General features: G+C 44.8%; 2 protein-coding genes and 1 long non-coding RNA gene across 3 annotated transcripts in view; 1 reads left to right on the top strand and 2 right to left on the bottom strand.

Annotated features, from left to right (window-relative positions):
• LOC144102346 (uncharacterized) overlaps positions 1 to 26,220 on the bottom strand; it is a 219,001-nt gene that overhangs the window by 93,132 nt on the left and 99,649 nt on the right. The window lies entirely within an intron of this gene.
• Positions 881 to 7,505, top strand: LOC144100262 (uncharacterized). The gene is made up of 3 exons (XR_013307576.1): positions 881 to 975; positions 5,937 to 6,073; positions 6,939 to 7,505. It is a non-coding gene; the product is annotated as an uncharacterized LOC144100262 (long non-coding RNA).
• On the bottom strand, positions 10,287 to 22,776 carry LOC144101488 (uncharacterized). Its single transcript, XM_077634667.1, has 4 exons — positions 22,594 to 22,776; positions 16,031 to 16,175; positions 12,138 to 12,221; positions 10,287 to 10,466 (listed from the first exon to the last, which is right to left on the bottom strand). Exons 1-4 carry the CDS (start codon positions 22,641 to 22,643, stop codon positions 10,287 to 10,289), a joined length of 459 nt encoding a protein of 152 aa, XP_077490793.1. The 5' UTR covers positions 22,644 to 22,776.

Here is a 26,220-nt window from a genome sequence, read left to right as displayed (position 1 = left end):
ACATTTGACCGCTGACCTTGAGTGTACCTCGTACCTTAGATCTTTCAGCTTTGACTTTGGGTGACCTCTGATCTTATGAGCATCCGTTGGGGTGAGGTGAAGCCCCGAGATGACATCCGACAGGGGAGCGGTAAGGCCCTGTGGTACCACGCCATAGCCACGTGCTTGCTATTCGCTTAATTCCAGGATTAGTCAAGTTAAGCCACTGCCAATTTTTAGTGTTTCAAAGCTTTCTTTGTCGCTTCAATTTCCCACTGTTCTGTTCTTCTTCATTGAAAGTTCTCAGAAGGACGGGATCTCTTACTGCGATGAAATTAAATAAGAAGAAATTTTCCGGTGTACGTATTTAATAAAAGCATTTGCTGACAAGTGCTCCTCCTGATTTTCGTATCGTCGAGTGAATATTTTCTGCTAGTGCGGTTGTATTTCAACTGCCGTTTCCACAGCTTTATCACTTCCCACTCCATATGAAAGCCGACTCATTCTTCAGATTTCAAGGAAAGGCACTGCGCAAAAATAATTATTTCCGACCACGATGTAGTTTTGCAGCGAAAGCTCTTTTGCGAAATCACTTGTTTTGGTAACGTTGAAGTATGGCGTTGTTAGAAAGGACCAAGAAGCACCTGGAGTGAGTTGGCATGAGCTTTTTACTTAACACCTTAGCTGCTGTGTTGGCTATGTGGTTATGCGAATTCGCAATAGCAATTGTGAATTCGCCTTTTAATACGGCCAGCTAAATTGTGCTGGTGCCAACAATAAGGAACAGTGCCTTAAACTAGCGGTCACTGATTTGGTAAATAAAATTGAAATAAAATGAGAGCACTTCTTGGGAACACAGAATAAGTGCCTGTAATACTAAAAGAACACCTTGTCTTTTCGCAGCTAGCACCCTCGTCGCAGGCGCTTTGATGGCTTTTGTGCTGTTGCTGGTGGCCGCAATTCCAGATGAAGACAAGTCCACAGTCCAGTAAGCGGGTGAGTAGTTTTAAGTAAGCAGCAGCCTTATATTGGCTGCAGGGAGAGGCGAGAATCACATCTCTGTATCTTCGAATCAGTGACTGATATAAGAGTTTTTGAAATGTGAAGGCTCTGTCCTTGCTCAGTTCTGGCGAGCCTCAATTGTTCCATCAGCACGCTTCTTGCTCAGCGCGGCGCTGTTCCTTCTCAGCGAAATATTCAGGCAGGGCGTGAGGAGGAATGACATTATTTCTACAGATTTGCACGGTTTTTCTCCTTTTGACTCGTTCTGAAGCGCTAGAAGTTTCGTGCGTGTAAGTGCAGTGCAGTGAAGGTTCCAAATGACTTCGGCGTTTCGATACCTACCTTCCCGGCTCGTTTTCGCGAATGCTTTCCCGGCGTATTCTGGGGGAAACAGAGCAAAGTAATTTCAGGTTTCCAGCAGGGGGATACACAAACCAAAGTCTTTCTCATAATGCAGCTTTGCCACATTTATCGGAACACCAATCGTTGTGAAAATGGAACCACTGATATGCGCGACCCTTCATCGTTAAAATGTTAAACTTATAAAATATTCGCACTTACCACCACCACGGCACTCGCATTGGGATTTGTCCTTTCAGTGCCGCATGAATGGTTAGTGAAATTACGTAGGAATTTCAGGTCTGCGTTGCAGGCAGTCAGCTTACGCAAACCAATTGGCTGTCGCCTGAACGAGTAGGTGCGTAATGCGGACACGCACATACACTATTTCGTTGCTTACTCAGGCAAAATGAGGCACGAATTTCCCGCACCCATATCTTACACTTTTTTACATTTCACTTTCAATCATCATTTGCGTGAGCCGCTGTGCTTCTAAGCCATGCCGAAGACAAATTTCAGGACTGCAACGGCGGACTAGTGGTTTGTGCATCCGCCTCGAATGCGGGAGGTGCGTGGTTCGATACCAGTGCCGCTGGGTAGCCAACCGGAGATACAATGGACACAAGCTTTGTCCTTCTTGGTGGTCGGCTTCTTTATCGCAAATTCTTGGGAAAAGAAATACCCTGTGCCATGTTGCTCTTTGGCCACAGATACCCTTGCGCCATTGCAATTCATCGTCACCATAATCAAGGAAAAGTTCAGCTTTCCTGTAAAACGCTCACTTGTGTCACTTGTCTACGTCAGCAGCAAATACCGTTTAAGTCAACAGTGATGGACGATTTTTCATCCGCGGCGCAGAATGAGATAGTTCCTGTTGTACCCTCAACGGCTCCGCCCTTCCACCAAATAAATTCACAGGAGCGTATCCGGTTTTCAAAATACCCGTACGAATTTCGATAGGACATGCTAGCAGCGGCTGAAATTAAATGTTCTTGAGATTTTCTAGGCTTCTGAGTGCACGTTGTACAGACGTCACTTTCCGTTTGTAACTCTCATGTGCTGCTCGCTGGACACATTTTCTGCATCGCGTGCATTTAGGTGTAGAAGAACGGCAGATTGGGCGAGTTCAGCGCCTGTGTGTGTGTTCTCTTCTTTCTTCGTCCTTGTTCCTTAGCGCTGCTTTAAGATTATGGTGCATTTAGGTGTCAAGCTTCAATCATACATTTGTTTAAGACATGGGGATTTGTGGGATCACCACATGTTTCTGTTTGTATCCTCAATTTGGTTTACTGGAGTAGCATGCCAGGCCAACAGACACACACCTCTCTTGTTTCATTACCGTCTCTCCTCTTCCTCCTCCTCCTCTTTCTGAGGATATTTTGGAAAAAAACACAGTGGCCGCAAGGCAACCCGTCTATAATGTTTACAGTTGGACGATTGGAGCTATTCCTAGGGTTTCTTTTTGTGCTGCATCATGCAAATGAGCGTTCCTTCACTTTCGAACGGTACCTCTGGCGTCTGGGATGTGCCTCATTCTGAGGGCTGTGGATGTAGCCGTGTCTGCCCTGAGCTTGGTTGGGCTGCTCTATTGCTTCATCTTTGAGTCGGCATGGCGTGACTGAAAGGGGATACATCTCCAACTAAAGTTGAAACTTGTCCTTCAGGCAGCAACATGAGAGACAGTTGAGAATGGTTCGATTATTTTAGTGATCATGAGACCACTGCATTTGGATAGAATGCGTCGCCCGAGTTTCACCGGCTGCCACAATATCATGTTGAAACAAGTAGCGCTGAATAAGTTGCTCGTCGTAAAAACCCAACTATTGCGTTTTGAAAGTTAGGATACGCAGGGTTGGTGGGGGCTCTCAGGTCTCAACTTAAAGGGACACTGAGGAGAACTCTATCATTTTTTTTGTTAGCAAAATCTGGTAGTTTGGCATTTTATAGCTTTGTTGCCGCTTGTCCGGGCGCGAAAGATGCATTTATTTCAAAGAAATTTGGATTCGAAGAGGAAAAAGTTTTTCCCGCCGCTCTGATTCAAACTCAGGGAACTCTTATGACGACATGGCAACTCTTATGACGTCTCAGAACGGAGTGACGTGATACGTGACGTAAACGCAGACTCCGTGATTTCTCCAGCTAGCGGTTCGGTGCGCAACCTTCCTTTGCCAGCCTCAGAGGTACGTGGCTTCCATGAAGTAAGGAGAATTCCTCCAAGGTGGCGCCTCTTGTCCTAGGAAGTCATCACGCTTGTACTTGTGAGATTGGCCTGTGGCGGCGACACCTGTATTTTGGTTCTTGCTATTTTCTACATTAGAAGAGCTTTGTTTTCAGTAAGAGTGGCGTTTTTGTTATCAGGAGCTGCTATTCTAACGATACAAACCAACTTCAATTTCTCCTCAGTGTCCCTTTAAGTACAACCTCAATAACTTAAGGACGCTAGAAATGCCATCTCCATATGCTGGTCAATGTCGGTCCTTACGGGATTCTGCTGCTTCAAGAATGTTGAGGAGGCATTCAGCGCAGTACTCCCCAGGACCAAAAAGCCCTCATCCCTCAATTTCAAAATTACTTCGAACAAGCGATAGTAAAAGAAAAATTGCATCTAAACTACCTGGAGAGTGCTGATCAGGTCTTAGGAACAGAGAGTCAAGTATAGTTATTATTTCTTATGAACATTGTCATACGGACTGCTTCAGGAAGAGTTATTTACGTGCAGCAGGGATATTGGAGTCAGTGCTAAAAGGAACTTTCTGCACCGAAGTACTACCTGAAAGGCATGGCAAAGTGGAATTTGTGCCCGTATGCCGAGAGCAGGACCACTAGAGAGGTGTTTTAGCCAAAAAAGGAAATAATAATGAAAGAAATAACTGGCGCTAGCAATGGTCCAACTACCTTGACCTTGGTCAGTTACCTTGCTGCACCGATGTGTCTAGATTTACATGGCAGCAAGAGCGTTTGCTTATCAACGAAACACCGGCATCGAGCAGGAAATTTTTTCTTCGTTGTTTTTTGCTAAGAGCATCAATGCCAGACAGGGCGATAAAGGTGAACAACACAGGCACTGACTAACAGCTGAAGTTTAAGACCTTCATCGTCCTGCTTCCATGCCATCCTTTTCTGCTGTGTCGGTCCAACTCTCACGCAAAAATCCACTTGCATCTATTGCCCATTTTGAGTACTTCAAGGGCTCCTTTTGTATAGCCAATTTTCAGCTTTTCTGTCCTCCTTCAATCAAAGTTATCTGAACGTGTTTGTCATCCCTGCCTATGATGAATTTTAATGAAAATAAATTTACCTGGGTTCGAACTTTGGAAATCAATAGCTGAGAATTGGTTATCCTGATTTTTGTATCGTCGAATAGATAATATTTTCCGGTAGTGCGATTGCATGTCAACTGCTGTTTCGCCAGCTCTGTGACTTTTTTTCCGCGCCGTATAAAAGCCGACTCATTCGCCACATTTCAAGGAGAGTCACCTCGCAAAATTAACTATTTCTTCTCGAGCACTATGTACTTTTGCATCGAGAGCTCTTAATGCAAAGACACTTTGTTCGTTAATTTTGTAGTATGGCGTCCAGAGAGAGAAGGGAAGGAGACCAGGAGCGAGTCGACATGAGCTTTTTAGTTACCCTTAAAAAAGTTCTTTAGACAGTCTATAGATTTCCATAAACTTCTCTCTATAAAGTCTATAGACTCTCTATAGACGAACCCTAGAGAGCAGTCAATAGGCAATACAAATCCGATAGACTGTCTATAGACAATTAGAGATTTACGCTCATACACTTTTAGTAGTCTTAGTCTGTAGACGGTCTATTGGCTACGAGTAGACATATATTAGGTTGGGGCAACCTGAAAACATTGAAAAATAATAAGCCCTGGCCTGCACCACTGACTATAAGTAGACAAAATTAAATGTCTATAGAAGGGCATTAGATTCTATAACAAGTCTATGGACTGTCTTTAGACCATTTATATAAGGGTAACCCTTTAGCTGCTGTGTTGCGCTTTATTTTTAGTGGTGACCTGACAATCATTCCTATGAACACACTATTCATTCCGCCGCACAGCTAAAGCACCACGCAAACATGCTGCGAATAAAATGCAGGATGAACTTGCTCTTCATGCTTCCCGCAAGCGCTCTCGCAGACAAGGTTTGTTTATACTTGCAGATGGTGCAAACCATAGCCCATAAATTCGAACCCTTCCTTAGCACGGAAGCGACCGTCGCAACCTTATTTGCTGGCGTCATTATTGGCTTACACATATCGCAAACCAGCTAGCGAAGGCACTACTCTTTCGAAAACGCGGCCAAGTTTTCAACGGTATTAGGCAATTGTACTCCGGCCACATTGCCAGTGCCTTATCATGGAACGGTTTGGCGAAACAATGGCGCCTCATCCCGCCGCAGCGCATTAGTCTTAAAATATTGGCCATGCGTACATTTGCCACTTGCGCTCTTTAATTTTTCCACTCTGCGATGTCTGCGCATGTTGCTGAGTAGAGATTGTCTAAATTACTCCGGAGCCTACCATGGCTGTGTCTTTCATAGCACATGTGTCGCTTCAGAGCGTTAAGCCACACAATTTACAATGAAGAATTATATTTTTCTTTATAGCGGCCAGTCTTGCCACCATTCTTGAGGAAGTCTGCCCTTGGAGTGATTTGGGTCGTGTGATATACGTGCATCGCCGTACCATCGAAGCGTGCCACACTGGGGACAGCGTCACAGCCTTCAGCACACTTCGATGCCTGGTGAGCGATTCTTGAGAATCGGGCCCCATGTGTTCTATTCGAGATGTAATTTCCTACGGTACTAAGCAAAGAGCTCATGTCACGGAGAAATATAGTGGGTATTTTACTGATCCGCTTGGGGGTACGCCTTGAGGTAATTATGGCGGCGGGATTCCGAATTTTTGAAATTATTTTCTTCAGCGCTCGTTATGCACTGTGATGGCAATATTGTTGACATTTGTTTATTGGAGAATATATTTGTATAATTAGAGAATATCAGATTTGCACAATTTTATTTGCGTGTGCCATGTACTGCACCATGTTAAAGACACAGTTCAGACCGCTTTAGGCCACTTTGCAACCTGTCGCTTAGACATGTAATGACACTCTAAATGCAACAGTCTTCTGCGAACAATCTCACCAGACTCGAAACTTGGTAAACTATATAAGTCAAATATTATTAAAAGAGGGCACAAAATGGTTCGCCGGGACACAATGAGTTTACTCCTTATAGAATAACACGCTGGCTTCTACCGAAGAGTTACGCTTCGAGCCATTTCAACGGGGCATGTAGAATTTCGAAGGCGGGCAGCTTCACTATCGAAAAATTGTGCGCGGCCAAAGCAAAGCCTTTTGGAAGCCAGAAAGTGTACAGTCAACTGGGTTACCTTTTTTATTGAGAAGGCGAATTTGAAAGCAAGTCCTGTCAGTTTCGCATCGCAGGAAGATCCCGTTCTGAAAGCATATTAGATTTGGCAAAAGTTTTCTTGAAGAAGGGTAAAAAACTGATATAAGTGATGTGCTACAACGATTTTCGTAAGACACATGTGACGGAGATAGGTCGGCAGTTAAGAGGTTTTTTTTTGTTCTGCTTTTATGTTGTAAGGGTGAAGACGACGGTGGAGCGCGCCGCAAAAAAATGCGAAGAGGCGCGGGAGAGCCCGAGCAACAAGGAACAGGAAGAATGGCTGCCTGCCGGACCTTTTCCCCAGTGTTTTTCTCCGTACCATTTTGGTGGTAGTGCTGCAATATGCACTCACTCGTGCCCAGATTCAACACGAGTTCCAACCGTTCGCTGATATAGCAATGGCACCGTCCATTCTGACGGTTGCGACCTCTCCCGAACGCTGGACGCTGTCTTCCAGCGCATCGCGGACCATGTTGGCCAGCGGATGGACCTGTTGGAAGGAAGCTCAAGTGGCTGCACACAATGGGGCGGCGGAGCTGAACTGCCGTGCGCCGTGATGCCGCGGCCCTGTGGCATCTCTGAGTCGCAGCGCCACCGCCGTTCCGAAAAATATGGAACAATATACCCTGCGCAATAAAACATGCTCCAAAGTTTTCAAAGGAACTAAGTACGCTATTTGCAGTTGCTTTCCCTCGAGTGACTTTCTTTCCCTTCAACCATATATTATATAGCTAAATTTTAATTTTGTTTACTTCCTCGCACATGACAATGTGTTCTCAAAGCCACGCAGAATGTTGTTTGCAGTTTATGCAGTTTAGCTCCTTTCTTATTCGCACTACTTTTTTTGCATTTCTTAAATATTTCGCTTTCTTTGATACGTGCTTTCTTTTCGGACACCGAAGCAAAATTGAATGTGGCATTGCCGTTTTGTACGCTTTAGTTGAAAATAAAATAAGCTATTGGAAGTACAACAGCCTTAACGTTAACTTGGTGAATGCATCTTTCAGAAGTGCTTTTCGTTACCGTTTATGATTTCGCCGAACTTAACTGCGAGGAAAGATTTCAGGAAGTACGCGAAATCTGACTGCACTAAAACAGAGCTGCATTTGTGTAGAAACGCTCCCTCCTCAAGCTTCCCTTGTACCCTTAGCCCTTCATGCTTATTCCCGCCGCGGTGCTGCAGTGGTACCCGGGCTCGAAACCGATTTCGGCGGCCGCGTTTCGATGGAGGCGAAAAGCAAATGCTCCCGCGTGCTTTGCAACGGCAAGTGCACGTTAAAGATCCCCAGGAGGTCAAAATTATTCAGAAGCCCTCCACTATGGCACCTCTTCCTTTCTTTCACACCCTCCTCTATCCTTTCCCTTGCAGCGCGGTTTAGGTTTCCGCCGAGATAAATGAGACAGATACTGTACTATTTCCTTTCAAGAAACAAGACATAGAACAAATTGAAATAAAGCACTATGTGTTGCAAAGTAATGAGAATGAAAGATAACCGAAGATTCTTTCGGGTACAGGAGAGGATTTAAATTAACAGAAAGCGAAGGCAGCAGGGACCATTTACAGGATACGGCTAGTGACGTAAACTTGAGCGAGACGGAGTGCATTGCGTCCCCTCAAGCCGCCGCGCCGATCAGACACGTGCAGTAGCATACGACTTACCATTCTCCCCACGTGCTTGATTTTGGCAATGGTGGTGTCGGATTTCAGCCAGCGATGAACGTGTAAGCCCAAATCATCTCAACCTCGTGGAGAGGACCCTCGCAGAGGGTAACGCACATTGGGGTTGGAGCCGGTCTTGCGTGCACGAATGTGCAATAGATCGGATTTGGCTGAGGCAAGAGCGAGCCCGCATGAGTTCGTGTGAGTCTCGACCATGGTAGCGGCTTGCTGGAGGTTGTCCTCCATTTCGCAGACGCTGCCTCGGTTAGCTAATAGTGTTATGTCGTCTGCATACACTGCGTGGTGCACCTTCCCCACTCGCTGCAGGAAGGAAGGTAGCTTCATCATTGCGATATTGAACACCAAAGGCTTGAGCACAACGCCCTGAGGACTGCCCCTGGTTCCCATGCGGCAAGGTCCGTACTCCTGATCATCGATCCGGAGCAGGGCCTGCCGTTGGGAGAGCAAGTCCCTGACGTAGCTGAATGCCTTTGCACCGCAATTTGGGCGGCTGAGGTTGGACAGTATGCTGCCGTGCTTGACACTATCGAAAGCGCTCTTCAGGTCTAATGCCATAATAGCACGGTCTCTGCATGTGGACGTCCACGAAGCGATGATGTCCTCGCGGAGTTGTAGGAGTAGGTCTTGGGTCGACATGTATGGGTGGAACCCGTACTTTGTGGCTGCAAACATACCCTTGGATTCGAAATAGAAAGACAACCGGTCTCGAATCATCGTCTCTATGAGATTCCCTACGCCTGAGGTTAGCGCATGAGTTTTTGTCAAAGTGCACTGTTTTTCCGGGCTTAGGAATGAAATTTACGAGGGAGGTTTTTCATTCGCTAGGGAGGGCAAACCTGTCCCAAATGCGATTTATGTAGTTGGAGAGTTGAAGATACATCTGGTCGGGCAGGTTCGCAAGCAGCGTAACTGTAATGCGATCGCGACCGGGAGCCGTACCCCTTCTCATTTTGGCTATGGCTGCTTTGAAATCATACAGCGCGAAAGGAGCGTCGAGGCCCATGCTGGTTTGTCCTGCAACTGGAACTCAGGACCTTGTGGGTCCTCTGTGCGATATAGGTTGCAATCACACAGATCCTTAGCTAGCTGTGCATTGGTGCCCGAGTAGCGGTGTAGAGCCCGTTTTAGGTTGAGTCACGTTTCTACTCAGGGTTGGATCGGTCGAGGGAAGCGCGAAAGAGCTGCCAGGTGCTCTTGGAGTTTATCTGTCCTGAAGCTCGGTTGTAGCTGCGGTCCAGTTGGAGTCAGTCAAACGAACGGTGGAAGCGTGGTTTCAAAGGAAAGGGCTAGTGTAATTTTGAGAGTCATGGATTGAGCAGGGAGGGCCAGGAAGCAAACACGAGTTGGTACTATCCTACCCAAACTCGAAAAGTAATAATAGGCATGTGTTCTACGAGTAACGGGATTGAAAGATAACGGATGACACTGAGGGTACCGGAGAAGATTTTAATCAACAGAAGGCGAACGCAGCGGGGACTTCAAAGTCAAGTCCGCGAAAAAGGTAAGGAAGATTCCGAGGCTATGACGGCAGCTGCTTTACAAGAATAGTGCTGCTTGAAGATCAGTGTGCAATACCTTTGTCCTTTCTTTAATTGCTTTTCACGGCTATTAGGAACTCAAATAAAAATAGAGTAATTACAGGAGACGAAAAAGGCACTTGGGTGAATTCGCGTACTGCCTCTATATCGTCCGCGTCTATTTGCACTGTTTTCAAGTTTTGATGTGAGCCAAGTCTCCCTGAGAACTACTTTAGTTACGTATTACATCTTTTTACATAAAATTACATAGCCTTCTATGTTTTTTTTCTTTGTTAGCAGAGTAAGCTCGTGTATTAAAATAGAAGACTAGCTACGGGGATTTCTTCATCAATCTCCCCGCCGTGCAGGGTTGCCCTTCGAAGACTTGCGCATCTGCCATGTTGGCACCTTCACCTCTTCCTCCGTTGTCACAGACACCTCTTCCGTTGTATCCATGTCAGTTGGTTTTCTGGCCGTCGGGAAACGTCCAGTGGCTGCCCGGGCTTTTGGAGTCTTTCCAGTTGATGTCTACAAGCAATAAAAATCTGAATTTGAAATGGTACTTTAAAGGTGTACCTTTAACGCGAAAGGCCCTCTTACGGAGAAAATTCGGCGTCGGCGTTGTGAACGATAAATAGGCAGGCGTAGGGTTACCTAGGCAGCCGCCCCGGGAGAATCAACCTAGGTGGGCAACCTAGGTCACGTGTCCTTGTGGGGTCTTCATAAGCTACTCACCGGATTGTGAAAAAAACTAAACACACTGGCAGGTTGCAGTTCAATTCATCTTTGAATTGAGCTGTCACTTCTTAGCTGTTTATTGGGATTGCTTGGTGTGTGAAGCTGAAAATAAGCCCAAGAGAAGTCGAATGCACACCGAAGATTTAGGCATTGCATGGTAGTTTTTGAAGCGAAAAGCTTAACTAGGTAGGTAAATTAGTCTTTCGGTAGGCAGCGCAACGACCTTGAATTTCTTTCAGCCCAACCAAGGATAGCCAGATATAACCATAAATGGTACAGTTATGGTGTCGAAATCTTGGCCCTTGACCTTGACACATGATCTTTAGTTGACCTTTCACTTTGACATTGGGTGACCTTTGGGTTGGCCTTTGACCTTAAGCACACCTTATGGGGTGATGTGAAGCCAAGTGATGAGTAACCATGTGTGCAGAAGGTTTTCGCGAATTCCAGGGTTAGCTAAGTTAAGCCACTGCCAATATTTTGTTGCTGCTGTGCATCAAACTATGTAAAAAGCACTTAGGCTCCGCTGAGCACGGAGATTTTTTTCAGCGTGCTGCAATCTCCAAGCTAACTGGTTATCAATAAAGACATGCCTCTGTTGTGTGTCGTACTTAGCCTCACTAAAATTGATGACTGTATGGTAATGAATAATGCTCCCACTACCCAAGATTTCCTTTGTTTTAGTAATATGCCGTTTTGAAAAAAATTCACCCTGCTAATGCAGGCATCGACAGACAGAATGCACTCCTCTAGGCACTCAGATGGAAAGAAAATGTAAATAGCCAAAAAATTTTCTTCCAATCGCGTCAATGTTTCTCTTCAGTACGGAAAAAGCAGCGACGTCCCGTCGCCAGTGTTCTGCAGTGAAACTCACATCACATAAGGACACTTGGAACGAAAGTGATTAAACAACAAGACACGTAATCTGAATTAGAGGTCCGCACATTTCCTAATAATAATAAGAATATTAATTGGTTTTGGGGAAAGGAAATGGCGCCGTGTCTGTCTCATATATCGTTGGACACCTGAACCGTGCCGAAAGTGAAAAAAATAAAGGGCGGAGTGAAAGAAGAAAGGAAGGAAGGGGTGCAGTAGAGGAGGACTCCGGAATAGTTTCGACAAACTGGGGATCTTTAACGTGCACTGACATCGCACAGCACACGGGCGCCTTAGTGTTTTGCCGCCCACATTCCCCAATTGATGCAACTTTATAAATTTAATGATTGCCGATTATTAAAAAGTTTCGAGTCACTTTTGGACGTTGAATTCTCTATAAACTAACTCAAGCAAATAAAATTCTTTGGCTGTACAGCCTTTATTAGCAGCGTTAGTGCCTGCAATCACATGCCTAAAACCGAGATCCGGCAACTTATTGCTTGCTGTGAAGCCTTTTATAGTTATAAACTGGTCTCTTTTTTTCTATCTCCAAAGCACACACTTCTTTAGTATAAGGTGGCTTACCGTTGGAGCAGTGTCGGATGCTGGTGCCTCAGGAAGACCAACTACTTCTTTCTGGGCACTGCCCTTCACGTCCTCTCCACTTGGCTGGGGATAAAAACGGCAGGTCAAAGAGCTTCCCAAGAAAGGCTGCAGAACGTACAAGGCATGAGACGCTCATAAAGGGCACTTATTATCCTGAAATATGCTCATAAGGAATTCTTTACCGAAGCCTTACGGGCAGCTGCGGGTGTGGAATATTCATACTTATTACGGCTTACCTGTCCCTGCCAATTCGTGACGACCCCTATTCAGTGGTTACATACAGAGTACTGCAGACATACCCAGAAATGTAAGATTTCATTATAACAATCAACATATCTGCAGATCACCGTAGTGCAGTCTTGAATTTTTTGTATGGAACGGACAGCTTCGCTAGGCTAGGTAAAGCAGTCGTCGCGTAGGCCGCAGAATGACTCTCAATGACCTTCAGCCCAACCACGTTAGCCCTGTGTGACCATATCTGATACAGTTATGGTGTCACACCCCTGACCTTGACGCATGAATTTTAGTTGACCTTTGACATTGAGTTGACCTCTGATCTTTGGCCTTTGACATTGGGTGGCCTTTGGGTGGACCTTCGAACTTAAGAACATCTGATGGGGTGATGTGAAACCACGTGATGACATCCGATGGGTGGTGTAAGACCGTGTGGTACACGTCATAGCCACGTGCTCTTGTGGCTATATATAATAGAACGGCTGTCGCGAGTCTGTAGTGGAGCTGCCATGAACGAGCCTCAGACGCGTAGCAAGTGTGCCTGCTTTTTGCTGAGTTCCAGGGTTAGCCAATTTAAGTCACTGGCAATTTTTTCTGTTCACGTTACTGCTGACGTCAAAGGTGTTTCCCATTTGTACTCAGTAGGAGTCTTGACTGTTTGATGTGACCGATGGAAGCACTTTAAAAAAATATTTTGCTACACATGAGGAGAATGTAATATTACTTTCAATATTACCGTAAAAGTACCTTACAATTTTTCAATTTCCAATCTTTTTTCCGAAATTGCTAGACACAGAGACGCGACGTATATTTTTTGTGTCTCTGTCAAGCTCAGTGCGCAGCTTTAGATTCGGCGCCGCGTCACTTGTGTAGGAAACGTCTAAGGAAGCCTTTCTCGGAAACAATGTAAGAACACGGCGAGACGCCCAAAGCGTGGCTGTGGCAAAGCCTTCAATTTTTACCCTATACACTGAACTGACTTTTTGCAGTGCAGTACAGGTTCTTGAGCAGCACTGTCCGCAAGAGATTATCATGACCGATGGCTTCGTGAAGAAGATGCTGTTCCGTTGATTTACACAAGTTTCAAGTGCAGTAGACCTCGACGTTGGCTCATGCTGACATTGAAGGGAACGTGTCTTTCCCAGTCCGCAAAATTGCAGGAAAGTACATAACAAAACTTTACAGTCTACTTGATGATCGAGAATAAAGGCGTAAGCATTAAATGCGTGGCTGGAAAATCTTGGAAACACACAGCGCGTTCTCAGGCGCCTCATAAATGGTGGCAGGCCCATCCGAGGGTTGGCCATGCCATTGGCTGCTGTTCAAGCCAATGCTTTCTCCTGCTTGCGTTCTTCGACGTGGGCAGTGCAAGTGGCTTTCCTGGATGCGTTCGCAGCGTGAATAACCGCCGCTTTTAGCCCCTTATTTTCGAGAGGAACTGCGCTCTCAGTGTTCATCGCTGCTTGTTTCTTTTCCTGCACCCACTGACGCTCTCCTACACCTCTTCCGACTTCGAGTCGTGTTAGGGCACCTGGGCTGCCTTCTCACCTTTGTGTACACGGCTACATAAACCTGTTGTTAGCGGCATACGTCAGCATCTCTATTTCACTGCAGAGCCAGCGTAGCAACTATAACATAGAATTAAAAACCACACAGCTAACGGATGAAAATTGAGGAAGCCTATGAATTGAAGAAGTAGCGCTGCAGGCGTCCAGTTAGACCCCATAGCCCGAAAGAGAGCGGCGATGGCCCAGAACTTCAAGGCATCGGGAAATGAAGCTACCCAGTTGGCCCCAGCCCAGTTTCGAATGTCGCGAGGTGCTTGAAGCTTTTTTTCTCCCGGATACCATTCGGACAGAATTTTCGGCATGGTTCGGACATGTTTGACTTCATGCTAAGTCTCAAGATTGGCTTAAAGTACAGCCTTAGGTGGGGATTCATGTTGAGCCTCAGGATCGCCATAGTATGCCGATGATGATGTCCAGATTTTTCTGGCAATGCTAGCTACAAAGCATTTATTGCTTTCAAAATCTCCTGGAACATCAGCCTGTATGTAAAACTTTCGTCATATCGGACGTTTTGCTCCTATACAGGCTTCGCTCAGTGTGCTTGCTCGCTACACTGCGTGATAACTGTGCAAAATCACATTGCGAAAAAATTGTGCTTGAGTAGAACATTTTTTTTTAGTTTAGTACAAAACTAACTAAACAGTGTCACTAAGCCTAGACTGTACACGCTAGTAAAAAGTTTTGAGCACCAAGACACGGCTTGAGAGAATTTTTGTCTCAGCGTTAAACGTACTTTGCTTGGCCGGTACGATAGCGTCCAATATGAGCAATGAAAGTAATCTTTTTTCGTACTGATACGGCTACGTTGAAGTATACGGCAACGAGCGCTTTGTGTGATGTACAGAGCGTTCAGGACTACAACTAGAGCAGTGTGGTTACAAGCAGTGAGCACGGCACGGAAGGCGCTTTGCGATATAGTTTAAGTAACCGGGCGGGCACATATTCAAAGGACAATTTTCATTGTTGATGTCTAAGCTTATTAAATTCAGTACTATTTTTGCGTAGAGTGTCTAACTCGTGCATTTATATTGGAGAATTAGAGGCGATGGTGTTTCAAGACCGAAGCATTCGATATAATTCTCTTAGCCTCCACATATATGTTTCTTTCTTTCCATCTCATTCAACATGCAGGAAATTGACGATCACTTCGAAAAAGTATCCGGGAATACACGAGAATATGACGACAATCATATCGAATTCAAAGTATAGGGTCAGGATCGTCACTACATTGCCCCTATATATATATATATATATATATATATATATATATATATATATATATATATATATATATATATATATATATATATATATATATATATATATATATATATATATATATATATATATATATATATATATATAAATTTCAGCTGTCAAAGCGTTCAGTAATTCATTTCAAGTAGTAGGGTATTTGAGAAGAAATTTAATCCACCAGTTTGTTATCATAAGCAAAGTGCACAAATCGCATTCGTTCAAGTTCATTGTTCACAGCTCGCGCAAGAAACTGGCGATCAGCGCCAAAGATCTCCGCGATTGCTCGCAGCTTTCTAGTTCCGAGTGGTCTGTCCGATTTTGCTCGCGGAATGTGAGGAGAGCTGCTGAACGTTTCAGCCATTGCTCTGCGTTGGTGGCAAAAAAAAACAAAAGATGCCATAAGCAGGAGCTGCTTGAAACGGCGAGGAGATTTACTCCAATAACAACATATTCTCATGCGCTGTGACGTGGCTGTAGCTGAAAATTCCCAACCAACTGTACGCTACTAACTAACGAGAATCCTATCGAATCGAAAGAGCATATTATTAGGATCTCCACTACGTTTTCCGTATAAATATGAAAGCTGATCCAAGCGACCAAACCGTTTAATAGATTATTCCAGATAATAAGATAACTACAAAGTCATTTAATCAATCAATTTGTGTCCACTTGATTACTACGAAGGCATTTAATTCATCAGTTTGCGTCCGCTTGTTCTCTTAGGCAAGTGCACGACTAACTTTTCGATACCCAGTTTGTGCGAAAGCTAGAGTTTCATTTAAAAATTTCAGAAGGTTGGAATACATGTCGTACCGTGGTTCTCATTAGGGTGAACACCACCAAGGCCGAGATGATGAAGCCGAGGAGGACGAAGGCCGAGAAGATTTCCTGACGGTACTGCGTAGTCGGGTTGGGCTGCTGCAGGTTCCTCGGCTGGTAGATTTTGTTCTGCGGAGCACTGGGTGAACCAAAATTACAGCATGGGATGAAAAGACAGAGCTAGATGAATAGGCTCATGCTTGGCACCACACAAGGTGATGGTACAGTATGGTACGGTACAGTGTGGTGTGGTGTGGTATGGTGTAGTATGGTATGGTACGGCACGTTACGTTACGTTACAGTGTGGTGTGGTATGGTATGGTGTGGTTTGGCATGGTATGGTATGGTATACAATGGTATGGGCGGTTACGGTATGGTATGCCATGACTTGATATGGTACAGTATGGTGTGGCATGGTACGGTGTTGTGGTGTGGTATTGTGTCGTTTGGTATGGCCCGGTATGATATCGTACTGTGTGGTATGGTATGGTATGCTATGCTATGGTATGGGCGTTTATGGTATGGTACGTTTATGGTTTATGCTTTAAGGGGTTTAACGTGCCAAAGGGACTTAGGTTATGAGGGACACCATAGTGAAGGGCTCCGGAAATTTTGACCACCTAGGGTTTCTTTAACGTGCACTGACATCGCACAGAAGACGAGCCTATAGAATTTCGCCTCCATCGAAATTCGACCGCCTCGGCCGGGATAGAATCCGCGTCCTTCGAGTCAGGATCCGAGTGTCATAACCACTGAGCCACACGGCGCCTTATGTTACGGTTCAGTATGGCACAGTGTGGTATTTATTTTTATTTTATTTATTTGAACATACTGCTGGCCTCACATTTGAGGCCGTCGCAGGAGTGGGACATCACATACACTAAAATAACACAGGTCAAGTAAGTGCCAACACAAAGGCGATCGTAGTCCAACAAGGCAATATGCATTATACAAAAGGTAAAACAAAATAGCAAAACAGGAGCAAGTAGCATATTTGAGGACTTCGGCACGGTAAAAAAAGACAAGTTTTTAAGGAGGAAGAAATGAAACAATAGCTGCTGAAGAATGATACTGTCATGAGAAACGAGCAACATGGTTAAAAAAATATAATAAGCGAGAGTCAGATAAGAAAGTCGGGATGTCATCGTCAGCAAGGAAAAAAGAGTGCAAGAGTTAGCGCACCAGCATCGTAGTCGTTATTGCAAAATAAAGCGTGATATGTTGGCGATGAAATCTTTGAGTGATGCGCAGTTGACAGCATCGCGAGGCAGACAATTCCACTCACGGATTGCTTGTGGGAAGAAAGAGTACCTGAATATATCGTTGTGAAATCTGTACTCGGTTAAGTGCTGTTGGTGTTTTGTTCTGGTAGTGCGCGTGTTTGACTTTATTAAGTACTTACTCGTATCGATTTTCATACCGCCATTAAGCAGAAGGAAAAGAAATTTGAGGCGCAGTAGTCTGGCTCGGTTATGTATAGTGGGAAGGTCGGCTTGTCTTAAGAGCTGTGTAGGGGAGTCATGACGGCGATATTTGTTAAAAATAAATCTGACCGCTTTTCGTTGTACGCCCTCTAATCTTTCTATGTATTGTTTGCGGAAGGGGAGCCAACATATTATTCCATAGTCTATTATGGAGCGAACAAGTGAAGTGTATGCTAAGAGCTTAGTGTCGACTGATGCGGATTTAAGCGATCGTTTAATCGAGTAGAGAGCTGCCAGTGCTTTATTAGTAATATAGGCTACCTGCTTGTTCCATTTAAGATCCGAGGAAATTATTACTCCTAAATATTTATATTCTTCTACTTTCCTTAACATCTTTCCTTGTAGATAATAAGGGAGATTTATTGCCGCTCTCTTATTTGTTACTGTCATGCAAACCGTTTTTTCTACATTAATCGTCATCTGCCATGTTTCACACCATTGTGCTATGCTTTCAAGGGCACTATTTAGAATTGCTTGGTCTGCATGGCAGGTTATTTCTTTGTAAATGATGCAGTCGTCTGCAAACATTCTTACTGTTACGTTAGTACTATTATGCAGGTCGTTGATAAAAAGAAGAAAGAGGACAGGGGCCAGAACGGAGCCTTGCGGCACGCCAGACATCACATCGCCGCAATCTGAAGAGTGCCCTTTAAAGTGTACATATTGGCGCCGGCCTGTAAGGTAGCCTTTCAGCCATTTGGTAATATTATTGTCACCGAGATAATGCAAAAGTTTTTGGAGGAGCTTAGGGTGGGAGACCCGATCGAACGCTTTCGAAAAGTCTAAGAATATCATGTCTGTTTGGCCACATTTGTCTATTGTAAACGCTAGGTCGTGAATTGTCTCTATTAATTGAGTAGTCGTAGACAAACCTTTTCTAAAGCCATGCTGGTTAGGCACAATTATGTTATTTTTTTCTAGAAATGATAGGATATGTTTAAGAATTAAATGTTCGAGGATTTTGCATGTTGTACAAGTAAGCGAGATTGGTCGATAATTGGATGCGTTGGTAATGTTGCCCGATTTATGTATAGGAATGACCTTGGCAATTTTCCATTTCTCCGGGATTTCGCCTGTTTGCAGTGATTTTTCAAAAATAATCAGCAAGAACTTTGACATCCATTCCGCGTAACGCTTAAGAAATGCATTTGGTATGTTGTCGGGACCACCGGATTTTTTAGGGTCTATTTCAAGTAAGAGGGAAAGAATGCCCGATTCATTTATGATCAAATCATCTATTTTTGCTGTGTTACTCGGAGGATATTCTAGGTCAGGTTTTTTCCTATTGTCGTGCGTAAATACTGATATAAAGTAATCATTGAAGTCTGTAGCCTTCGCGATAGCCTCGGCGGGTGGTGGAATACTGTCCTGACGTGAATTCGAATTGAGGTACCGCCAAAACTTGGAAGGAGATACTTTGATAAAATTACTTAGGGTGACGTTCATGTACTCATCTTTAGCCTTTTTTATAGCTGCCTTTAGTGCATGAGACTTTTCGCGTAATTTATCAGTGTAGACGGGTAGCGGCAGTTTATTCCTCAGTTTCCTATGTCTTGCAGTCTGGCGCTTTAATTGTATAATTTTTCTTGTTATCCAAGGGTTTTTCTTATGCACCGGCTTGACCTTTGTGGGAATATATGCTGATAAGCAGTGCTGAATAACTCTTTCAAACGCTGACCATAATGTGTCTACTGAAGCTGAACTATTCATGGCGAGAGAACTAAAGGTGGAATACGATTCATCCAGATAATCCAGTACACTAACGTCGTCGGCGTTTGTCCAGTCGAAAATTCGTGCACTCATCTTTACCGTAGGTGATGGCACGCCCAGCAGCAAGAAGCATTTAGCTGCTCTATGGTCAGATACGCCATCCACAACTTCCCATGAAACTCTGTCATTTGCAATGCTATCACTCACAAAAATCAAGTCGAGTACATTTCTGCTTACTGCGGTAACACGTGTAGGTTCCTGGATAAGCTGTCTAAGGCCGAAGTTAAAGCTTACATCAAGCAGTGCATCTGTATGAGCTGTATCGGCATTTTTTTTATCAAGCGTGTCCCACGTTATGCCAGCCAGGTTAAAATCTCCCGTAAGGATTATCTTAGTATTGTGGGTGAAATGACTTTCCATATAATTTGCTAGCACGTGTAAGATATCTAGGGTAGCATTAGGGGGCCGATACATAGTGCCTAAAAAAAAGACGGATGTGTCTACCATGATTTTGCACCAAAGTGCTTCAGCGCCTATGATTTCTGGCATGGGTGTGACGTAAATGTATTCCCTGATCAAGATTGCCACACCACCGCCGCGAGAGCACCTATCTTTGCGCATGACAGTGTAACCAGGAGGGAAGACATCACTACTTGAAATATCAGGAGAAAGCCATGTTTCTGTGATTGCGACAATATCAGGAGAGTGTTCGAGAATGAATGCTTCAAGTTCTGTAGTTTTGTTGACGACACTTCTGGCGTTTATGTTCACTATGATTAAGGTGGGTGGTATTACGTGCATGATCGGTTTTTTCCCCCTTTGAATGGCTGGTTTTTTGCCACGGGTACTCTGGCTTCTTTATCGTCGTCCCAGACATAAACCTGCTCATTGATTTTAATCTTGTCGTACATAAGTGATACTTTTTCACCCCTATCTCGGTTGTCTTTGCTGCTATCCCAAAGTTTTTTTCGAATGCCACGTACACGTAAAGAAAAATCTTCGCCAACCGAAACACCGGAATTCTTTAGTTTGTAACAATTCTTCATTATGTTTGCCTTGTCTCTGAAGCTTTGCAACTTCAGAATAACTGGTCGGGTTTTGTTTTCAGCTTTGGTGCCTAGGCGGTGCATTCTCTCGATTCCCGAGATTGTGACACCAAGGGTACCGTTAATTTTTTCTGTGATTTTTGAATTCAGGTCATCTGTTTTCTCGTCCTCTTCTTCCGTAATTCCGTAAAAAATTAAGTTTGATCTTCTACTTCTGTTCTCAAGGTCATCAACCTGAAGAGCTAGCCTACTAATGATGTTTTCAAATGTCACCATTTTCTCTTCAACACCTGCGATTCTGCCTTCGAGATGAGCCAACGTGTCCAGTTTCGCATGAATGCCTTCCAGAGATTCGTTTATAGCCTTGTTGTCTTTTTTTATTTCAGCTATCTCACCAGCCAATTTGCGGATTTCAGTCAGGACTTCCTGCATGTTAGGTCCGGGGTTACTTTCCACATCCCCAGCAAGCAGCAGCAAGTACCTCAAAGAGACTATGCTATCACAAATAATTGTATACACTTCGCCTGGGCAAGGCAGCACCACAAGAAAAATGTCGCTACTTCTGTAACATTTGCCAAACCGTTTTCTCACCTGGAGCAAGAAGATGAATGGATTACTCGACATGTTCACTGCGGTGCCACCATGCCCAATGCCGCTGTCGGTCGCATCGCGCCCTTTATAGGCACGTGATGACGGCGGCGCTGTGGAAGCCGCTGTGCCTCCGAGGGGGGCGTAGACCAGTTGATCCAGCCGTCCAAGAAATGCGCCGGGACCCAGCTCGTTCAGCGGGGCTTTGCAGCACTCGGTACAATGCGGAGCAAGCGGTGCTGATGCGGTACGGTTGATTGTCCGGGTGCCGTCCACGAAACGATCGCAAGAAATGAGCAGACCAAGCGCCTGGAGCAAGAAGATGAATGGATTACTCGACATGTTCACTGCGGGTATGGTATGGTATGGTTGTTTAGCGTTGCGGCAGCTGCACAAGGGTTATCATAGACCGTGTAGTGATGGGCTACGGATTATAATTTCCTCTTTGGCGAGGTAAAGAGGGCGCATGTAAGTGTTTCCCATCCGATACAACATAGACTTTTTAAGCAGAACCCATACAAGGGCTTGTTCCTGAGGTGTTCTGTCTACGGGTTGTCAGGCAAAAAGTCTGGAATGTTGCAAAATATGCGGACACTCTCAACCATCGAAGTCATCGCCATCATCATAACCATTACTCAAACTACACACACTTCGGGATCTTTGCCAGATGCAGCAACCCCCCTCTCTGAAAATTTCCCACTCTCTTTCCTCATACGCCCAGCAGACCTTCACCGCCCTCTGCTGGACCCTAAAGTCCTATGTCCGCATTATTTAAGGTTGTAGTTTTTAAGTCTGTAGCTACGCTGAGGCGAATTTCACTGAGTCATTATAAGAGGCGGTGTATGTTTAAGGGTACCATCTTTTTAATTACTCCAAGGAATAAGCATGGTCGTTTCACAAAAACCATCGACAAGTGCGCTGGTGTGTACCCATGCCACTACGTCAACGAGCGAATAGAAATGTGCGGATGCGGGATATAGGATATAACCAAGCTGTAAATCTAGAATTCATTTAGTTCAATAAAAGCAACCGCACTCTCATTCGCGCAAAATAGTACAAACAGCAACTGCCATAATTCGAGTTGCCACGAAGTCTGCCCCCTACAGGGCAAAGGTATTGTTAATCTGACGGGCTTCCCAGGAGTTGGAAGCCACAGACTTCAATATAATAACGAGCTTAGGTTATTAGGAAAGCCGTAAGAGCCGACTAAAGCATCTGTGACTTAAACAGGGAGCTCTGGTCCATGCAGCGGACCCTCATGGATGATACCATCAGCACGGTTTTAAAACCCACCGCTACACAAGGCGGGATGGGTGCGGTTTATATAGAGTCTTTATGTGCTAACCTCTCTATTTATGTGAAAAGCGGGAAAGGAGCTCAAGTTCCCGCCGCGCAAAATACAGCACGCGTAGTCGTGTGTTCAGAAGATCAGCTTCCACAACTACCGTTCTTTGAAAACGCATTTAGAATCATTAAATAACTACCGGCGCAACGAACCGAACTAAATGCATGTGAAGACACACGCAAACGCTGAATCTGTGTTCGTTTTCTCCTCAAGCCAATTTTTCTGCATGTACAAGCCTCATATTAAATTCGGCGCCAACCGATCAGCTCACTTCACATTGCTCTCGGCGTTTAACGGTTAATAAGCGTCGCCTTCTGCACACTAGTAGCGATAACAATGACTCTTCTTCCGTCAGCAACCGCAGTAGTGCGTCTGTTGTCTTACCTGAGGGAAGCCAAGGAGGGCTGGCGAGGCTGCCTGAAGGTCTGCGACATAGCTACGCAAGGCAGTGATTTAGCTGAGGGACGCACTTAGAAGAGGATTCGCGCCTTGAACAGCGGCGTTGCAAGACGTTGCTTGGAGGTTCGGTAGATTTCAGCTAAAATAAAGGCGCTGTTGTCGCCCCAGACTTAGAATGCGACCTGTTCTCTACTTCTTTTACACAAGCCCACCCACGAGCTCGCGCCCAGCGGCCGCTAGGCTGGATTCTCTGCTGCAAGCACTCTCCTGCCCGTAATTCGCTCTGAGTGAACGACTGGACATAGTTTCGAGTGCGCCCAGAAAATAAAAAAAAAACGGAATTAGAATTTAAAATTCAAAAGACGAAGCTTGTGCAGAACTTTCTGCTGATGCTTCGGAAGTGGAAGATGAGGCTGTTTATTTTGTGAAGAACGGGGACAGCGCAACATGGGTGAAGACGCAACTTTTTTGCCCAGCGGCACATAACTTTCCAAGTCGCAGTGATATTAACTGGACATAAACTTAAAATCATCACCTAATTGTACATTGACACTGTGCAGAATGCTGACAGGATAAGTTTTCCTCAAGCAGACGAAAATTCCCAAGTCAGCATTCGTGAGACGGAAATCAAGTAAAAAAAACAGCGCATTTTTGTATTGAATTCAAGATACTGCAGGCCTAATTTCCGCCCTAACAGGAGTCGTGTGCATGAAAATTTTCGTATCAGCAATCAAATGAAGATAACACAAGTGAACCGCAGAACTATGCAGATGTCGTTTTGAAGCACTGTTCAAAACAAGTAAAAAAGATTCTCAATAAAATTTAGAACTTATTTATTACAATTTGTATTTATTAATAACTGATTCAAAGTTAAGAAGGGCTGGTGGTCACGTACTCACAGAAAAATTATCCAGCAGGAGGCTACATGTGATACAGGAGTAACATTGTGTTCTATAGATTCAAAATTTTTCATAAAATACTTATGTCTTGTTCCAAAGATCTGTCTTTCAATTTCACGTTCGCAAGGTTGGTTGGAGAATAAAACGAAAAATTCTTATTGACAACAGACGCGAAGAAGGCATAGTGAAACTTTGGAGAGCCTCCCGTAGCACCCTTGCCGCCAGGAGTTTTCATCTCCCTGAAGACGCCATCAAACACGGATGAATTTAAATAGCGCGTAGGGCAAGACCGGCACGAAGTTTTTCTAGAATGTAAGCGGCGCACTGTCTCCTGCTACAAAGGATGGCTACTTGCACAACACATTGTGAAAACGGAGCAAGTTCTGTTGCCTGTGACCTACAATAAGGTCCAATATCGCTTGTTCATGTACTGCCACTGGAGCAGTTTCAGCCATACACTTGATAGGAACAAAATGCAACCCCTGCAGCCGCGACAATACAAGAAAAAAATTTACCAAGAGGGCAAGAAATTCAAAAGAAACACGAATCCAGGTGACATTGAAAGCCTAGCGGAGCGAATACCATTGCTAAAGCGGGGCATAAGGTAAAACAGTGCCGCGTTACGTTTGAATGCAGTATTTTTCAGGGAAACATGCTCACAAAGATAGCGTTAATGTCCATGAATAAAATTTCGCGTGAATTTACTGCAAAGCAGAGTGACGGATTTACTCTGGAAAGCCATCTTTTTCTGACGCGTTCACTACATAATTTGCCCTGTTTTTTGGGACAAAATACAGTTTTGTGAGTTTTCACATGGTGTATATTCACTGTTTCCCTTCAGCTCTTCTGTTTTTGTCCACTAAGTGTGATACCCGGACAGTAGCAATTAGATGTAATATTTGTTTTTATATATTTATTTGTGATTAATAGAAATTCACGGAACGGTTACCACTGTGTATATCGAAATTCAGCGATACCTGCTCAGTTATTTCCATCAGCGATATATTGCGGTAAGGAATTTGAGAGCGACACATGTTAATTGGCAGTTAGAGGTCACTCTTTTTAGTTTTACATAGTCGTCATCACCCATACATGCTCGTAACCACCCGCTGGGTGGTTGCCATGGCAACCACACCACGCTCCCGCATTACACCGCTCTCGCCGTTCCCTCCACCTCCTACCGTAATCCTCAGTCTCGTTTCCCATGAAAACCACCTTCCGGTTACGCCGACTGATACTACAAATACTAATCCAATGATGGCCCTACAGCCAGGAGCGAGCCTTTAACAGCGGGCACTATAAAAATATGACGACGTTGTGCTAAGTACTATCGTTTTTCTCCCCACTTGGCCCTAAGTAAATACGTTGGCGCTAAAGGTAGATCAAAATTAGTTATCTATTGGCTATTTGTGTGAGTAGTTAGATATTTTTCTAGAATGAGAGCGTGTTCCTTCTTGCAGCTGGCAGGAAAAAAAATGACTCGCGTTGTAGCATTGCTAAGCCCGAAATATTGTGCGAAGGCTTGGTCGGGCACCCAAATTTTTCGGATGGGCTGAACCCACTCTGAAAGTGTCCAGAGCCGGTTCGGAACCTCGGTGACCTCAATATTCAATTTTTTTGCGGTGGTGCACCCAAATTTAGGGCGTGGGCCAATACTATTCTGGAAGTGTCCAAGGTCAGTTCTGAATACAGTTTAACTCAATTTCGAACTTTTGGGGGCGACACCAAGAAAATTTTTGTGTGTCCCAGATTGGTGCCGAACGTGGTTTAACCCAGTTTTAAAATTTTTCAGGGGTAAGCCCTCAAATATTAATGGTAGGCAAGCCCTATTTTTGCACGTGGGCCACTTTCATTTTGACACTGGGCCTAGCCTGTCTTCCACCTCAGCACACTCAGATTCATTGGCAGTCAAATTCGGTCAAGGTCATTTCGAGGAAACATTTTTGAAGGTCCTTGTCATACTTAGGCATAGCCCACATTAGGTACGTGCTAGACTACCTCTCAGGAACGCAGTATACAAGTTTTGTCGATTGGAAAATATCTTGTCTTAGAAAAACCTCTGCAAATACTCTCAGAGAGTTGGATTGTTGCCGCATCTCCAAGGGAACTACCATAGGCGCCAGGGCGATGCCGACGGCTGGCATGCGATGAATGTTGTTTCCAGGTTTTTCTGTGAAGCAGACCTAGATTTCCATCTGTCACACTTGCGCGTGCTGTGCCGTTCGCGCCTACACGGTGTACAGTGCGGACTACACATCTGCATACGCATTTTTGCTGGGACGTGTGGTTGTGTACATTTAGGTTTTTCTGCATCAGTGCGTGTTGCGACTGCACACGTGTTTGTGCCGAGATATGAGGGTGTGCGGAGCTCTCCTCTGCAGTCGTGCGTCGTGTATCTGCAATGAGAAGTGATGCGGGTGCAAGACATGTTCCGCATGTGGAAGGCATGTGATGCATGCGCTTCACGTCGTCTACGCGAGATCAGTGTAGCCGGGGTGTGCATGACATCCTCTATAACCGAGACAACCCCAAGCAACTCATTGTATTAAGGCATCACCATCCTCCATTCGCACCCAACTCTCCTTTTACTTTCCCTTTCCCCCGTCTCCAGTGTGGAGTAGCAGGCCAGGGTTATCTTACCGCCGGCCGACCTCTCTACCTTTCGATCTTTTCACTAAATTACACTATCTAAATACTGACGGGCACAGATCGT

The sequence above is a fragment of the Amblyomma americanum genome, chromosome 8, assembly GCF_052857255.1.
Source record: "Amblyomma americanum isolate KBUSLIRL-KWMA chromosome 8, ASM5285725v1, whole genome shotgun sequence".
NCBI classification, from domain to species: Eukaryota; Metazoa; Arthropoda; class Arachnida; order Ixodida; family Ixodidae; genus Amblyomma; species Amblyomma americanum.
This window is presented reverse-complemented; position numbering and strand designations above follow the sequence as displayed.

Coding starts and splice junctions, on each gene's coding strand:
- LOC144101488 (XM_077634667.1), bottom strand. CDS start 22,643: ATGTCGCAGACCTTCAGGCAGCCTCGCCAGCCCTCCTTGGCTTCCCTC. Junction 16,176..22,593: donor CCCTCCTTGGCTTCCCTCAG/GTAAGACAACAG, acceptor TGGTTCACCCAG/TGCTCCGCAGAACAAAATCT. Junction 10,467..12,137: donor CATCCGACACTGCTCCAACG/GTAAGCCACCTT, acceptor TATTGCTTGTAG/ACATCAACTGGAAAGACTCC.